Raw genomic sequence first — 18,015 nt, 5'->3', positions numbered from 1 at the left:
GCTGCCTCCTACCTATTGAACTGTAAGTTTCTGTATGTTACAATTTCCCCAGTGAAAAGATGCCTTGATAGGTGCAGTCAAAGCCATCACACTTCAGCTGCAACTAGTTACCTCTCAAAGGTTTGTTTAGGAGAGCTTTATAAACCTGCCTGCCCTACTGTGACTTTTTCATTGCTAGATCCACTTCTCCCCATCAGAGAATGAGATCAAATGAGCAAAGCTTCCACAGAGCAAGCTGTGCTACGTGAGTGGAGCATAGATGAGTTTGGACTGGGAAAACTAGCTGTAGATTTATCCAAATTCAATAGAGCTGGGGGGAGAGACTCAAATGAAACCCAGGATGTAGTGCAAGGATTCAATGTGTTGAAGTGCATTGGAAGCTGAGGAATTTATGGGCACAGTTAAGTACTTCCCTGAATGGTGGCATTGGCCTCCTCAAGTCTGCAGCTGTCGTGATTTAAGCTTTCCCAGACTCCAAAAGCCCAAATGGGACATATTTAGATTGCCTTCCCTCTCCCTTTTTTCTCATCAGGGGAAAGCAAATTAGGCAAGAGGAGAAAAAAAGAGGTAAAATTATGAAACAAACAGTCTTGAATCAATTTGGCAGTAAAAAGGTGAGGTTAACAAAAGGCATCTGAGTAAAAGGAAGGTTACAAAGGGATAAGGAGAAGGGGTAAATAAAAATACAAACAAAACCAGGCACAGCTGGCAAAGGATTCTCTGGATGCAAATGTGGATTCTCTTTAGATGCAGTCCTTAGGAGTCTGGAGCAGCATGATACAGGCCCCCACCACGTGCTTGCAGCAAAGGGTCTGTCAGGCAGGTGAAGGGCAGGAGCAAGAGAGAGGGACAGCTCTGCCTGAGAGTCTTCTCTTCCCTAGGCCAAACACCTCCAGCTCCCTCAGCCTATCCTCATAGCAGAGGTGCTCCAGCCCTTGGATCATCTTTGTGGCCTTCTCTGGACTTGCTGCAACTGTTTGGTAATTTCAGATAAAAATAAGGGGAGATAAAGCAGAAAAGCTGAAGTTTCCATTTCTGGGCAAAATGAGTAGTACTAGTTGAATAAAAAAAAGCTTCCAGTCACATCCAGGGAAGCCAAGAGGCCACACACTGTCACACTTTTAGGGAAATTAAGCTGGGTAACTCATCTGAAAGCTTTATCCATACATGCCAGGAAGTCATATACTTGCTGCTCAGCTGAGCACAGCTTTCAATTTATTGGTGTAAAGCAGAGAAAGTTCTCACAGTCTATGAGAAGTACCACAAATATCATTCCTCAATTTTGGTAGCAGTGGATCACATCAACTACCAGCCAAGTTCTCAGGCTTCTGCTCCCTGAAAAGATTTGTTCTATTCCTTGAATAAAAATGCATCTGATTAGAGGCATTGCTTGAAATGCACTGATTGAAAAATAATAGTCAAAATCTAGTATGAGTTTAGCACAGGAGTGAGCCAATCCCAGCCATGGCTACACAGATGAAACAGGGAACCATGACTGCAGGATTCCAAAGGCTGCACTCAAGGATGCACTACTTGTCTGTGGTTCCCCAAATTATCACTGATTTAAAAATAAGCTCTTTTTCCCTCAGGTCAGGGCTGGGGTGAGAAGGGTGGCAGCAAAGTACTTCCAAGTCTTATTCCTCTATGCAGGAACACCAGGGACAATGCAGGATCAGGTCTGAAAGTCCAGAGGCAGCAGAACTTCAGAGGTGATGTGGTGCATGTGATGCCACATCTGAAGCATCACATGTGCAGAGACAAAGCTTTGTATCAACTCCCCTTAGCTCTCTTCCTATGGCAGAAGCTCCTGTCCAGTTTTTGCCTGCTCTGAGTTACCTTTAGAAAGTGTATGGTTTAACATTGGTTTTAAACTCTGCTTTGCTAATGTGTAGGGACACTGAGATGGCAGCAAAGCCTGACTTTCCCCATGCTCAGGTAAGCACAAAGGCACCAGTCCAAAGTACCAGAGATGGTACTGTTGGAGCTCTGAAATCCAGGCTTTTCCTTGTTTTCTGAAAGACTTCAAAGTGCTAAGGGAGTACCCACGTTAGAATAGCCAGAGTCAACTCTTATCCTTCTTGCCTAGCTTCACTCACATAGCAATTTCAAAAAGCTCTGAGGTGCTACACTGAAAGGAACAAGTTTAATGTTCTATGAGGGGGGTTAAATATATGCACCTGGGAAGAGATCCTGAATGCAGACCATCTGCATTGTCAGAGTCTGACTCATATGTGAGAGGGAATTCAGTTTATGCCTGTATTGGCTTTGACCCCATACTTGCCTGCTAGCTGTGTTTCAAAGGTCCATTTGAATTACCTGAGCACTTGACTGATTATTTAACATATTGACAAAGTAACTAACTGGGCCAATGAGTGACAGAAATTCTGACCCTGTAAGAGGGTCAGAAGGAACCTTCAGGAAATTATAACAGAAAAGCTATGTGCCAGGATGCTTCAGAAAACTGTCCATTATCAGCAGGTTATCTTCTTCTTTGCTCGTGCAATCACCTAAGATATAACCTCCTGAAACTCACCAGTTGTATTTTTTTTTTTTTAAGGCAACTGTCAGATCACTGACTCAGAGGGTACTCTTACCTTACCCCTCCACTCCCTGAACCCAGACTTTGACTGGTAACTTATTGCTAATTCAGCTGAAGCAGAGAGGAAAGCCTTATGCCCTGGAATGAACAGCTGCTGCCTTCCTAATAAGTCGCTCTGTCATGGGTGAATGTGGTCTCACCACATCACGTTCTCTCAGGAGGCACCTAAGAAAGGAGAAGAGATAGGAGAGAAATAGGAAGGTCACTTTTTCTGTAAGATCACCAGCAGTATCCTTGTAAGAGAAGGAAAAGAGTATATCAAAACCTGCTCTTGAGGTGCAGAGTTCCCATACTGGAAATATTTGATCTTGCCAGTAAGTTGTTGTTGTCAGCCCTGACAGACTGATAACAAGCACCCAGAGATCAAAGTGCACAGAAGAATCATTTTGATACTGTGTCTAATTTTTATATTTCAAAGAGATCTCAGGAGGAGAATGGGCAAGTCTTTATTTTATCCTGAGGATCCATTCCTTCAAATGCACAGGTGACCCAGACAACACATTCCACAGAACTCAACATGGGTGAACAAGCAACAGCTTCGATTTCTCAGCTCACAGAATCACAGATTTCTACCAAACAAGGCTCTTGTGATTTGTCCTAAGACAACCTGACAGATCAGGCTCTGCAAATCTCCTCTGCCAGTAAAGCAGATGTCATAATGAGGACAGATTTTCTTTTCACCAGCTCACAGAAGTTTAGCAGCCCATTAAGCACATTGATAAACAGGCAGGAGACCACATTTTCAGACAGAACTATTTGAAAATCAACTGCCCTTGAACATACAGTGATGAGCAGGATGAATTCTCATTATAATCATTATAATGGATTATCAATCATGTTTGTAAAGCAGTGCAGGGAGGATGGAGCCAGGCTCTGCTCAGGGATGTCCAGTGACAGGACAATGGGCAGTGGGGGCAAGCTGGAGCAGGGGAGATGTCACAGGAACAGAAGGAAAAAAAATTTCAGTGTGAGGGTGCCAGAGCCCTGGAACAGACTTCCCAGAGAGGTTGTAGAGCCTCCTTCTCTGGAGACGTTCAAAACCTACCAGGATGAGTTCCTGTGACCTGCTCTGGGTGCTCCTGCCCTGGCAGGGGGGTTGGACTGGGAGATCTTTTGAGGTCCCTTCCAACCCCTTACATTCTGTGATTCATCCAGCTCACAAGAGTGCAGTTTCAAAAGCCTACTCTACTTTTCATCTTAGTTAAATGTTGCTACATTTAACACAAACACTCACATACAATTTTAGCCTTAATTTATTGGTTAGAGGATACTCACTACTACCTACTTTTCATAACAGTATACTGCCTTAAATATTTACCAGGAAAAGTACTCACCTTGCAAGGTTTTGATTGGCTTGTGACTTAGAATTTAAAGCAGCATGAATCAATAACTGGCTGAACACATCTCTCTGAAAAACATCCAGAAAAATATGAAGAAATGAGTAACTTAAAGTACTGCTGGTTCCAATCTTGTCTTTACATCAGTAAAGCCATTGAGGAGGGAAACATCTTAACACCCAAATTAAGCAGCTAGCATTGCTAAGAAGTGTTTGCAAACAGGACTCAGTCACGAGCCAAGTTTAGCTTCACCCTTTCTACAAATGAAGTGTTGTTAATAATCTAAGTGCCTTATGTCAGAGGCTACTGAAAGATGATTAAGTGGCAATAAAATATCTTGTCCTGATCTTCTTTACCTGAGCATTGCTGCCTCCCAGCTGGATTAGTTGGTAACGGATTGGATACAGCAGGTCCACAGCCTTGTCACAATTTCCATTTTCAAACTCCACAAAAGCCTGGCAGAGTGGCAACCCCAGGCTAGGAGCCAGGGAGAGCTCATGGTCTTCACAAGGTGCTCTGTAGAACAAGTGATTAACTCAATTACATATTTCAGTGCCAATCTGTCTCTGCCTACAGTCAAATTCTTTGTACTGTACAAAGCCTGATGTTTCATGGATTTAATTGAGATCTTTTTGGGATGCCTGTGTTACTTTCACCTTTTTGTTACTCATCAGTCAGTTTTCATTCTTCTGAATGTATCTGCAAAAGGCACAAGCTGAACCCCTCCTGAATCACAGAATGTTAGGCGTTGGAGGGGACCTTGAAAGCTCATCCAGTCCAACCCCTGCTGCCAGAGCAGGATCACCCAGAGCAGGTCACACAGGAACACAGCCAGGCAGGTTTTGAGTTTCTCCAGAGGAGACTCCACAATCCCCCTGGGCAGTTTTGGCTAGAAAAGTGAAGAAATTGTAGTTCCAGTTTGCACCAGAACATCCTACTGCTAGTACTGACTGTCCTCATCTCTGTCAGAAGTGGCAATCGCTCCCTTGCAAAGCAGCTCACAGCACCTTGCCCTCTCTCTACCAAACTGTATTCCCAACAACAGCTCTCCAAGTTTGCTCTGTTACTCTAACCATGGCAGACTGCTTTTAGGCCCACTCCAGGCTTCACACTCACAGGCTCTCCTTATGTGGGGGAACTTCAACCACCTTGACAGCTGCTGGAAAAGTACCCCAGCGAGCTTTGGGCAATCAAGGAGACTCATGGAATCATAGAATGGTCCAGGCCAGAAGGGACCTCCAAAGTTCATCCAGTCTGATCTCCCTGCACTCAGCAGGGACATCCCCAACTGGATCAGACTGCCCAGGGCCTCCTCCAGCATCACCTTCAAACCAGCCTCAATCACCTCCCTGGGCAACCTCTTCCAGTGTTCCACCACCCTCATAGGAAAGAACTTGTTCCTCACATCCAATCTCAATCTGCTCTGCTCTAGTTTGAAGCCATTGTCCCTCATCCTGTCCCTGCAGCCCTTTGCAAACAGTCTCTCTGCAGCCTTCCTGTAGCCCCCTTCAGGTCCTGGCAGGCTGCTCTTAGGTCTCCCTGGAGCCTCCTCTTCTGCAGGCTGAACACTCCCAGCTCCCTCAGCCTGTCCTCATAGCAGAGCTGCTCTAACCCCCTGATCATTTTCATGGCCCTCCTCTGGACCCTCTCCATCAGCTCCATGTCCTTCCTATACTGAGGGCTCCAGACCTGTACTGAACACAATAATTCACTTGCTTACGTAGCAAGTTCCTGAAGAGTTGTTAAAAGTTCATTCGTTGTTCTGTGGTCTTTGGCTCCAAGTGAGGACATCAAGAAGTGTACATCATTGAACAGAAGAATGTGATCTTTGGTGTGCTTCTTTGTAAGCTCCAGAACATTGTTCCACCTTTCTCCAAGCTTTACACCTAAGAGTAAAAAAAAAGTTTTTCTCCATAAATATACCATGTGTAGAAGTGTGACTTAGCAATCTAACTTCAGTCACTCAGTTGGAACAGCATTCCTGCTGAACTCAAGTGAACATTCCCTGACATGCCAAAATTTATACACTTGTGCTCACCTGCAGCCTACCAGATTTGGGCAGAGTTTTTTGACTGTTAGTAACTCATCACCAATATTCCAGATTGCATTAGGTAAGGTTCTGGCTTTATGGAGATTGATCATGTCTCCTTCCTCAGGTCTAAATCTGAGGGAGAGCAGGGTTAGACTGGATCTTAGGAAGAAGTTCTTCAGTATGAGGGTAGAAAGACTCTGGAATAGGCTGTGTCTGCCTCCTCTCTGGGGGTGTTGAAGGCCAGGCTGGATGAGGCCTCAAGCAGCCAAGTCTAGCTGAGAGGTGTCCCTGCCCAGGGTGTGGAGGTTGGAATAGATGAGCTCTGAGGTCCCTTCCAGCCTAAGCCATTCTAGGATTCTTGGGAGATGATGCTCACAATGACCTGCCTGTATCAATCAAAGAACAGACTGCTAAGATGGATTTCATAAGCAAACCCAATGTACCATCAGTGTTTTAGCAGAATCCTATGAAAATAAGGTCTGTCCTCCATTCCCTCACCTTCATGAGCTCTTGTGTTTAAACAATAGCTTAAAGTTAAGGAGAAATGCCACTGGTTAGGAGAATACACAAAAGCCAGAGACTAATACATGTGCAGGAGCTATTTCACTCAGTATCAAAACAGAAAGTTAAGTACCTAAGTTGAAATTTACTTCAAGGAAGCTCTACACTTTTTAGATGCTTAAGTACTTGATTGTTCAGCCTTACATCTCCAGGGACAATAGAAGTGAATTTGTCAGGAAAGAAATACGTGACCTGTGCTAGCTTGAGCTGATGAAATCCCATACTGGCATGAGAAAAAACACAACAAAGCTCTTGGGAAGAATAAAGGTTATGGACATTACTCTGAATTGCACAATGAATAAAGGTTATGGACATTGTTATGAATTGCACATGGAGGCTTTTCTCAAGAGCAGAATTTTCTTTTGTGACAGAAGGTTTCTACTCTTACATTGGCCAAGCTTGCATTGCAAAGATACATAAATGCTTCTCCAACGTGCAAGCAGAGGAAGGGGGGGAGCAAAAAGAGAGCTGTTTCCCTTTCAAAGCACATTTCAAAGCAGAATGGCAGGTGGATATCCTACCTTCCAGGTGAAGCCTGTACAGCATTGAACAATTATCTACTACATCCAGCATGCTTCCACTTGACAGACAGCGGGGAGCAATCTGTAAGCACAAGGATTGATAAGCTGCCAACTGATTCACAAGTGGGATCAAAACTTATTCTCACAGTACAGAATTTATTTTACCTTTTAATTCATTCAAAAATGCCTGCTTTGCAATAGCCCTAATTGCATCTTTCCTGAAGGCAGTAATTTGCAGTGACAAACACTGCTTCACTTGTGTTGTTATTTTCCTGTTAGGAAGTTAAACTCAGTAAGAATGGAGAGAGTCAGCAACAGATTTTATTTTCACCAAAATGGTGCCATAAATATTACTTCACTTTGCCAAGGCTAATAGACAGGAGTTTTCCCTGCAGCTTTCTTAAAGCTTGCATTATTTTTATAATTCTTACAAAAATATCTCATCCTATCTGACTTGATATTGTTTATTTAAAAGACAGTTTTGAAATCCAGAGAGTAGAGCTATAATAAATTAACTAGGAATGCAAAGACCTGCTTCTGTTGACTTGGGGCCTAACATGCAAAATCAGTTCCTGTATGGGGATGTTGAATGCCAGGCTGGATGAGGCCTTGAGCAGCTGAGTTTAGTTGAGAGGTGTCCCTGTCCATGGTGGAGAAGTTGGAGGTGATGAGCTCTGAGGTCCCTTCCAACCTGAGCCATTGTAGCATTCTATGACTTTACAGGAAAATTATTTTACATCCTTTAAAAAGCATGAATAAGAAACATGGAAACCAGCAGCATGCCATTATAGCTCTCTGAAGCACAAATGCAAGAAACATTTGAACTTTGTAACATTTTACCCCAAACTGCTGAGAAGAAACTGTAAGCACAGATGTGAATTAGATCTATACCCATATGGCACACTGGAAAGGTTTCAATCTCATACAGGAGGAAGATAGAGTTAAGCATGCTCCCAGTGCAGAAAAAAAAAGGAGCCCCTACTCACATGATTGTCATAAATTGTCAAAGCAGCTTCATATTCACCCTGCAAAAGCAAAAGAAGTCTGCATGGTTAACGTTGTCACAGCAAACAAAAGCAACTGGTAGTAGCCAAAGACACTGCAGAGGGACTGTTTGCAAAGGCCTGCAGTGCCAGGATGAGAGGCAATGCTTTGAAATGAGACATTTAGATTGGAGGTGAGGAACAAGTTCTTTAGCATGAGGATGGTGGAACACTGCAACAGGTTGCCCAGAGAGGTAGTCGAGGTCCCATGCCTGAAGATAGTCCAGGTCAGGCTCAACACGGCTCTGAGCAACCTGCTCTAGTGGAGGATGTCCCTGCTGACTGCAGGGGGGTTGAACTAGATGACCTCTGGAGGTCCCTTCCAACCCAATCCATTCTATGAGTCTATTTATAGATGACATAATATTAATCCACAACTCCCTCAGGACTTGATCCAAACAAACCGAGTCAAAGAAATCTTCAAGTATTAAAGGAAATATAAAAGAAAGACATTGAGGTGCTGGAACATGTCCAGAGAATGGCAACAAAGATGGTGAAGGGTCTGGAGAAAGGTTTGGTGAGCAGCAACTGAGGGAACTGGGATTGTTTAGCCAGGAGAAGAGAAGACTCCAGGGGGACCTTAGAGCTGCCTTCCAGTATCTGAAGGGATCCTACAGGAAGGCTGCAGAGGGACTGTTCCTGAGGGTGTCCAGAGATAGGCCAAGGGGGAATGGTTTGAAGTTGAGGGAGAGCAGGGTTAGACTGGAGCTGAGGAAGAAGTTTTTCAGTACAAGGGTGGTGAGACTCTGGCACAGGCTGCCCAGGGAGGCTGTGGCTGCCTCCTGCCTGTGGGTGTTGAAGGCCAGGCTGGATGAGGCCTTGAGCAGCTGAGTCTGGTTGAGAGGTGTCCCTGCCCATGGTGGGGAGGTTGGATGGATGATCTCTGAGATCCCTTCCAACCTGAGTCATTCTAGGATTCTATATGAACATATCTCATACCTTTTCAATAAAGTATAAAGCCCAGTGCCAGTAATTATGGCAAGCAAGCATATCACTGCTCTGGAAAGAAAAGAAAACAAGAAAAAAAGAAAATATTACTTACAAAATCACTTCCCATTTAAACATATCCAGTCAGACTTCTTTCCTTCTTCAGCAAACTGAGTATTTCATGAGACAGAAAAGAACTTCAAATCAGCTAGACAGAGCAACTTCCCATTTGATTCATATGTCCTTGAAACTATTCAAGGAGACCTCTCAACCACAAGGTTTTCTCCCAGCAAAGAACTTCATTGGGATGCCTCAGAATTTACCCTTCTGCAGCACTTCTTTTTTCCCTTAGGAAAAAATACCTCACATCTATAACAAGAGTAAGATTTGCCTCATCTGAAATTTCAAAGACAGTGGACATTCCAGCTTATGAGGGCCATTCATTCCTCCTACCTAGACATCTACCTCAGACAGTGAGACTTCGTGTGCATCCTGGACTACTGATATCTTTGCCATTTGTGTAATCTCAGCTGTTGCAGTAACAACTTCAAGTGGTCAGTGGTGTGTCCTTTTTATTCTAGCTCTTGCTTCAAAAGCAGAACAGATAGTAACAGCACCTCAAAAGCCATAGTTTCTTCTCCTGTGTGAACTTTGCATTGCTTGTAACATGTCTGCAGATAGGAAGGGGCTGTACACAGAGCAATGGCTGGAGGAGATAAAGAACTAGCAGGAGCTGTTCCAGAGATACTACAAAATGTTTACCTTCCAGTTGGCCTCTGTTTCCTTCATAAAAGCTGAGCCTTTCTTCACCTCTGCTTTCATTTCATATATGTGAGCTATAGTGTGAACAGACCACGCATCTGTCGGGTTTATAGCCAGAGCCTGCAAGTGAAAACAGGGCAAACAACAACGTTTATCACTGCTGATGCAGTAACAGAGACTACTTCTTACTTGCTGCATGTTAAGTACATCCTTGTACCATTCCAACTAATCAGAGCTGGGAAGTTTGATTTGGACAGAAAAGGGAAAAAATATTTATTGGCTGACTTCACTTTCAGCTTCTACTGCATACAGATGAACACCTACAAAAGACTTCAAAATGCAGGCTTTGATTTTATTTCACAGACATGCATCATTATCAGCTATGAAAGAACTGCATGTATAGACCCAGTGTATTCCATGCCATAATGGCTTAAAGGTAGTAAGCTCTTCTTCAAGAATATGACCAGCTCTGAGTATTCAGCAATTTCCTCTTTCTTGCTCCAAAAACTCCCACTAGGTTCTAGGCATTTTGCAATCTTAGTCATGAAACTAGGAAATGCTAAATGTTAACATTTAGTCTTTATCACAGCAATCTGATCTAACAGAGGTATGGAAAAACATCCACTAGAGATTAATTACCTAACTGATTAACTGAGACTCCCAAAGGACAGGGAGAATCCTGAGGACTGGAGAAAGTCAAGTATAATAACTACCTTCAGACAAAGGAAATGGGCCAGCTAATATTGAGCCCCAGAAAGATTGTACAGTTAACTGTTCAATAATCCAGGAAGAAGCATCTAGGAAAAAAGGGAGGAGGAACCCAAACAGGATGGATTGCTAACAGCCATTACATCAAACCAATCTAACGTTCTTCAATAGAAGAAAACAGCCAATTATACAGGGGGATACAGCAGATGGGATACATGGATTTTATAGATGTGTTCTGACAAGGTATGCTCATAAGCAAGTGAGGAAATACAGTCAAGATGGAACTGCCATGGTATGCCACAGGTGTGGGAAGCTTTCTAGGGAATACTTACCTCTTATGAAACTCCACAAACATTTCTGTGTTGAGCTTTATCTGTTTGCTACTTCTGCTAACAACTGGGAGAATGGAGAGAGTGAGTTCCTGGCATTCACAGAATGCTAGGGGTTGGAAGGGACCTCCAGCACAAACTGTCACCCACAAGAATTCTAAAACCAACAGCAGGCAGCTTACCTCATGGGCAACCTCCTCAGCACGATCAAACAGGTTTGTTTCCATGAGTCCGAAAGAGTAGTAGCCCTTCACGTAGCTAAGCAAAAAGGGAATAAACAGAACATCACTCATTTACAACTAGACTTAATCTAGGACTGAAAAACGTATCAGCAATAGCATTGAACTCAAAACAGTCCCTGCAGTGCAAGTTACAAGGTGGGCTCAGGCCTGCAGAACACTCAACAACTTGCTAGTTCTCAGGGGAAACAAGAGGCTTGGAGACACCGGCACGGAAATCAGTAAGGAGATGCACATCAGCTCTGTTTAACAAAGATCTGACATTTACAGCTTTGGATAAACTGGAATTAAGAGTTGCACAATGCAGTCTGCTCATCTCCATCTCAAGATGCAGAATTAGAAGGCTGGAAGCCAGACAGTGATGTCACCAAAGTATGTGAGTGTCTCAAAGGCACCACACCATGAGTGTAGCCCTCTGCACTTTCTCCAGACCTCACAAAACTAGAGAGAGTACTTTTATGTGAAGTGGGCCTTTAAAACTGCTTGTAAAACATCCCCAATAAGCCAGACAGGCCCAGCATAAAGGAAAATTAGGGCTGTTTATATGCTTGCATGCACATAACCTGATACAGTCATTTAAAGAAATACTTAACTGCTTTTGTGTTTGCAAAATACCACAGGACATGTTTCTGCTTCTGTAAGTACCTGTTGAGATTTTGCTTTTAAAGTCTTAAGACAAAGGAACTATTAAAAGGAACTATTAAAACATGTAGGGTGTGTTGCAACTGATTTATTTAATGGATAAATAAATAGATGAATAAAGTAGGTTAATTTGCTTATGTATAATCAATGTATCAATTTACATGTAACTCTACATGCCTGTATGTTTGAGGACAAGGGGTGCTTGCTAGGTATTTATACTTCCAAAACTGCTTGGCATGTGGGTGTTTCCCATTATTACACCATTATGTGGACAACAATCTGCATTTCTGTAGCACTGTGTCTAGAAAATTAATAGTCAAAATTGCTAAGTTGTCTTACTTCTCCAACATATGAAACCAGCACGTTGTAGTTAAAAAGAACTAGATTTTCCTGAGTTAGATTTTCCTGAGTTAAGGGAACAAGCTGGAAAAAAAAAACAGAGCTGTTTGATCAAATCCAGATGAGGACCACAAAGATGATCCAAGGGCTGGAGCACCTCTGCTATGAGGACAGGCTCAGGGATCTGGGAGCATTCAGCCTGGAAAAGAGAATGCTCCAGGGGGACCTCAGAGCTGCCTTCCAATAGCTGAAGGGATCCTAAAGGAAGGCTGCAGAGGGACTTTTCCTAAGGGTGTCTAGAGACAGGACAAGGGGGAATGGGTTTGAAACTGAGGGAGAGCAGGGTTAGACTGGAGCTGAGGAAGAAATTCCTCAGTATGAGGTTGGTGAGACTCTGTTGTCGAACGCGAAGGAGACAGGCAGAAATCAATATGATTCACTGGTGAAACACGAGGGAAGACGAGCGGCAATCATTGCGATTGATAAGCAAGCTTCAACATTATTGTTCAAATACACAGCTTACATAGAATCTCAGCAAAAACACGCACAGATGTCATTATTTGATTGGTACAACTAAGGTAAGTATACACAAGTGTCATAAGATAATTGGTTTCAGGTAAAAGCCACATTATAATATCCAGCCTACTTGCAGATAGGCCTACGTGCTATTTCACAAACTTCTTTCTAACTAGTTCTTTGTTTTGTAACCTTACAAGACAGTTGCAAGCATAGTCACAAGGCCAAAGTGACCTTGCAGCTTCAGCATATCTACTAACTGTGAGCAGTAAACAACAAGATGGAGTGCGGCCTACACATTGCTCAAATAGTTGTTCCATAGACTCATGTCCCTGTGATTTAAGCCATTCCCCAACAAGACTCTGGCACAGGCTGCCCAGAGAAGTTGTGGTTGCCTCCTCCCTGTGGGTGTTGAAGGCCAGGTTGGATGAGGCTTTGAGCAGCTGCCGCTAGTTGAGAGGCATCCATGGTGTGGAGCTTGGAGTAGATGGTCTCTAAGATCTCTTCCAATCTAAGCCATTCTAGGATTCTGTATAAAAATACCTCAGACCTTTTCAATAAAGTGTAAAGCCCAGTGCCAGTATTTAACTCATCTCAAGTTAGTTTTTACTGATAATTCACGTGTCAATAGATTCCCATTATCCTCAGTTAACACTGGGAAACTGAAACTTTCAAGACTGAAGTAAAGCAATGTTTAAAGACTCTACCCTCCTGTCAGTCTTTGCTGCACCAGCTCTTATGGTACATCCCGAAGTTTAATTTATTTCAGCACTACACTCTGGTATGTTCATTTCTACGCCCTTGATTATTTTGTCTGCATGTGTTTCCATCAGATCCTGGTATTTAGATGTGTGTGAACTTAAAATCCATCCAGTATGTGCCCCAAGACAAAGAGCAATTTTCAAAAGGAACTGACCCACCTGCTCAGTGGAATATCAGGTGTCCAGAAAGGATAAACCCGGGCAATAGAATCTCGCATCTGTGTTTGGTAGCCCAAGTAGAAGTAAGTGTCCTGGGAAAATTTGAGGGCTAGCAGGTCAGTGGGGTGGCTCTGCAGAATCTCCTCCCATAGATCACAAGCTTTTGGAAGCTGCCTAGAAATAAAGATTTTGATTGCTGAGAGAAGGCACACATATCTGCCTCTACTGCTAGTTCAATATCAAATTACTTTTGGAAGGAATTTCTTGGTCTTTTTTTTTTTTTTTTTTTTTAAGTTCTAATGGCATTGTCTTCATTGAGCACCTTCTGGGAAATCAACTTGGGTTACACTGTAACCCAGCAGGAAGATTAAACAAACCATGAATCTAAAGATTTTCCTGCAGGGTTGAACAGTTCCTACAGAGCCCTATCATAACTAATCTAACTTCACATGCACAAAGACACTTCCCTCTCCTCCAGTGGGAACCAAACCTGTAGTAATAGGGCTTCAGTATCTTACTCCACCTTTACTAAGAAGTATATGAGGTAAATCCATGCTCACCTGCCTGACAAATAATGGAAGTGAATCACTAGTCCATACTTTCTGCAGTGCCCCTAAATCCATCATACTTAATGGAACAGGGAGCCTCTACAGCAACCTCTGACACTTCTTTTACATAGGAAATACTTTTTGACATAGAGACAAGGAACGTCTGTAGCTTTGCTCCTGTGGATTCAAACCTCTGTGTTATATTCAACTTTACTGATGCTGAAGAGAGTGGAACATCTTCCTTGTGAGGAAAGGCTGAGGGAGCTGGGTCTCTTTAGCCTGGAGATGAGGAGCCTGAGGAGTGCCCTCATTCATGTTTATAAAGCTGTACAGGGCAGTGTTGGGAGGGTGGAGCCAGGCTCTGCTCAGGGATGTCCAAAGACAGGACAAGGGGCAATGGGGGCAAACTGGAGCAGAGGAGGTACTATGGGAACAGGAGAAACTTTTTCCCTGTGAGGGTGCCAGGGCCCTAGAGAAGGCTGCCCAGAGAGGTTGTGGAGTCTCCTCTGGAGACATTCCAAACCCTCCTGGATGCATTCCTGTGTGACCTGCCCTAGGTGATCCTGCTTTGGCAGGGGGTTGGACTGGATGATCTCTGGAGGTCCCTTCCAGCCCCTAATATTCTGTAACTCTGTGGTGAAATACTTAGTTTCCCAGTTCTAAACCACGTATTCCAGTGATGGAACTATGACAGATTCAAAACTGATCTGAAGTGGTAGCAACAGAGCACTTCTCCTAAGGTGCTGCTCAGTAACTAGTCATGGTGCCTACAGTCTGGAGAGCTGTTCCAGAACCACCACTGACCTTGCACCCTGATCCTCCGCTAGATGGCTGCTAAAATCAGACCACACTACCACCAACCACCACTTCCACCTCTGGCAGCCAGGTCTTCACAGTCCTCTAAATGGGATGACAACAGACTTACCCCCTGGCAAACATGTCCAGCGCTGAGACATGAAGCTTCTCTCGCTCAGTCAGGGGCTGTGACTTTGAAAGCATCAGCATTGTTCTCATGGCACCATCCAGCTCCTTGCTGAGCCGCACTGAACTCCCAGTGCCAACCAACTCCAAACCATTGGCGATGACAAGTCCCATTGCTAAGGGAAACAGTACAGTACAAGCTGAGCTGCAAGGCATTGCACTCATCTCTGCATGAACAGGAGGGGTAGTTGTTTATTTTAAACAAGACTGACAGGTAGGCACAGGGCTCCAAAAACTCTCATAAAACTAAAGTTCATAGAGGATTTTCACAATACTAATTAAAAATTGGGCAGAGAGTAGCTCTGAAGAAAGAGACGTGGGTGTATTGATTGATGAGAAGCTCCCTAGGAGTCAGCAGTGCCCTCATGCAGCCCAGCAGGCAGCTGTGTGCTGGGCTGCAGCCAGAGGAGTGTGGACAGCAGAGCAAGAGAGGGGATTGTGCCCCTTGACTCTGCTCTGCTGAGACCACACCTCCAATCCAGCCTCCAGTTCTGGTGTCCCCAGCATCAGAAGGACACAGAGCTGGTGGAGAGAGTCCAGAGGAGACCACAAAGATGATCCAAGGGCTGGAGCAGCTCTGTTATGAGGACAAGCTGAGGGAGCTGGGGGTGTTCAGCCTGGAGAAGAGAAGACTCTGGGGACACCCTAGAGCTGCTTTCCAATAGCTGAAGGGATCCTAAAGAAAGACCAGAGAGGGACAGACTTTTCATGAGGGTATTTAGAGATAAAAGGGGGAATGTTTTGAAGCTGAGGGAGAGCAGGGTTAGACTGGAGATGAGGAAGAAGTTCTTCAGTATGAGGGTGGGGTGACTCTGGAATAAGTTGGCCAGGGAGGTTGTGGCTCCTTCCTCCATAGGATGTTGAAGGCCAGGTTGGGTGAGGCCTTGAGCAGCTGAGTCTAGCTGAGAGGTGTCCCTGCCCAGGGTGGGGAGGTTGGACTAGATGAGCTCTGAGGCTCCTTCCAGCCTAAACCATTCTAAGATTCCATGAAAAGAAAATAAAATCATACAAAACCATGCCAGCTTACTCTGCATTCTGAAGATGTTTTCCAGAATTCTATAAGCCATGACCTTTCCTTTGTGTAAACAAAGCAACACCAGACACCAGGTATTCTCCACCATTCTCTGTGCTAAGAATTAAAAGTTATACTCACTAAAGTTTGGCTCTGCTGCTTTTAACTTGGAGAGACATCCCTCAATACCTCCAAGGCTCTGATCATTGGTCCAGGTTGCATACTGCAAGAAAGACAGTGAAGGAGGACTGAGGAATCCCCAGTGATCTTTGGTTTCTTTTTGTTCTCACAGGCATTTAAAATTCACAAGCAAGCAAGGTAAATGACTAAAAGCCAAACACTGCATTCCAATAGGCTTAGCATAGTAGAAACACAGCAAAAAATGTTTAAGATAGTTTGGCCACCAGCAGAACTTATAACCCTACATTTCTATTTCTGTGTGGTTTATGCCAATTGGTTGATTCTCCAGTGTCTTGTAGGATAAGCACACTGGTTGAGGTATTCTCCACAGCTGCAGCATCTGGCATAACCCTCTGCTACCAGGGTTTTATGCTGCCTGTTAATGGCTGGGCTCCTGATCACGAGGCTCTCTCAGCTGATAAGAAATGTGAACATTAACTAGAGCAAAGACTGTTTCACGCATGAGTCCCTTCAAATCACATTTTCTTACACTTCTCAGGCATACCTGCGTCAGCACAGCATCAAATAGCTTACAGGCTTCATTGTTAGTGGTGGACAGGGCAAGTCCAGCATCCTGCCAGGCCTGCATGACAAACAAATAAAACCCCACTCATTTTAGACACTCATTTTCCAGACTATGCCATCAGATTTTCAGCAGGCAAAAATCAGCCTGAAGAGTCTGTCAAACAACTATCACCTCCCCCTCCCACACAGGCTTCCTTTCAGCTCTGTCACACTGATTTCCCACAAGATTCCTTTCTAGCTCCAGAAGAGACTCTTCTCTGTGATACCTCTGGGAGTACAGTGCCATGGTCTTGGCTCTTCTCAGTGCTTCTTGGTGGGACCAAATCTTTGCCCTTTCTCCTGCTTTAAGCTGAGAGTTTAGTCATGAGATCTGTTGACTGCTTACTTACTTGCATTTTTTCCCTGCTAGAGTCCCTGCTTGCTCTGTGAATTTGCTGTTAGCACATCCTCGTTTTGAGTGGCGGCCCTCCAGAGCCCTGGCACTCACGAACCAATTACACTCTCAGAAGACCTTCAAGACTCCTTTTTTCACCTCCTCCTGCCTAATTAACTAGAAATGGAGTGACAGGGAGATTAAGTTCTTTGGGAAGAAAGCAAGCAGACGACTAATCAGTAACTAATTCCTGCACATGAACCCTTGGACCTCAAGCTAGCGTAGAGTTCAATGAAGGCCTGACCCACTCCCAGGCCCAGAGAAAGGGCACTCACCTGCCGATGGGACCGCTCTGCACTACGAACAAGACCCAGAGATGCTCAGAGGCGGGTTTGCTTGCCCAGGGAAGTGTGCAGCTACGCCTCTCCATTTGCAGGTCTCAGCACCAGCTTCACCCCACCTGAAGCTCACCCTGAGCGGAACGTCACCGCCGTGTTGAGGGAGATAAGCTCCAGGCCTGGGTCCCAGGCAGGCCCGGGGCCTCCCGAGAACTCCCCCGGGAGCGCACGGCTCGCCCACCCGCGCAAAGGGCGCACGCTAAGGGCTGCCGGTCGGGTCAGGGGCCACGCGGGGTACTCACCGTCCCGCTCCACCTCCGACCCCTCCTCACCTTACAGTCCCTCAGAGACGCCATGACCCCCCTCCACAACTCCGCTGTCTCCGCTCCTCCAGACGCTGCGGCAGAGAGGGCCGGACTGGGGCCGGAGGCGGGGCGGGAGCAGGGCCGGGCCAGCGGCGGGCGGGGCCGCTGGCGGCGGTTGGCGGGCGGGGAGCCAGCCGTGGGGAGCTGGCGGTTGGCAGCGGCCGCCGGCCGCGGTCCCGCGGTACGGAGAAGGAGCTGCCGAGGTACGTGAGTCCAGC

General features: G+C 44.9%; 1 protein-coding gene across 1 annotated transcript; it reads right to left on the bottom strand.

Moving 5' to 3' along the window:
* Positions 1 to 2,670: 2,670 nt before the first annotated feature.
* On the bottom strand, positions 2,671 to 17,788 carry TTC38 (tetratricopeptide repeat domain 38). Its single transcript, XM_054399652.1, has 14 exons — positions 17,765 to 17,788; positions 16,702 to 16,779; positions 16,158 to 16,239; positions 14,949 to 15,120; positions 13,476 to 13,649; positions 11,002 to 11,077; positions 9,783 to 9,902; positions 9,033 to 9,092; positions 8,037 to 8,075; positions 7,051 to 7,132; positions 5,657 to 5,822; positions 4,293 to 4,452; positions 3,934 to 4,007; positions 2,671 to 2,764 (listed from the first exon to the last, which is right to left on the bottom strand). The coding sequence occupies exons 1-14, from the start codon at positions 17,786 to 17,788 to the stop codon at positions 2,671 to 2,673; spliced, it is 1,401 nt and encodes a 466-aa protein (XP_054255627.1).
* Positions 17,789 to 18,015: the final 227 nt, after the last annotated feature.

The sequence above is a fragment of the Indicator indicator genome, chromosome 3, assembly GCF_027791375.1.
Source record: "Indicator indicator isolate 239-I01 chromosome 3, UM_Iind_1.1, whole genome shotgun sequence".
In the NCBI taxonomy this organism is placed as follows: Eukaryota; Metazoa; Chordata; class Aves; order Piciformes; family Indicatoridae; genus Indicator; species Indicator indicator.
The sequence above is the reverse complement of the archived record's forward strand: the minus strand, read 5'-3'. Positions and strand labels throughout refer to the sequence as shown.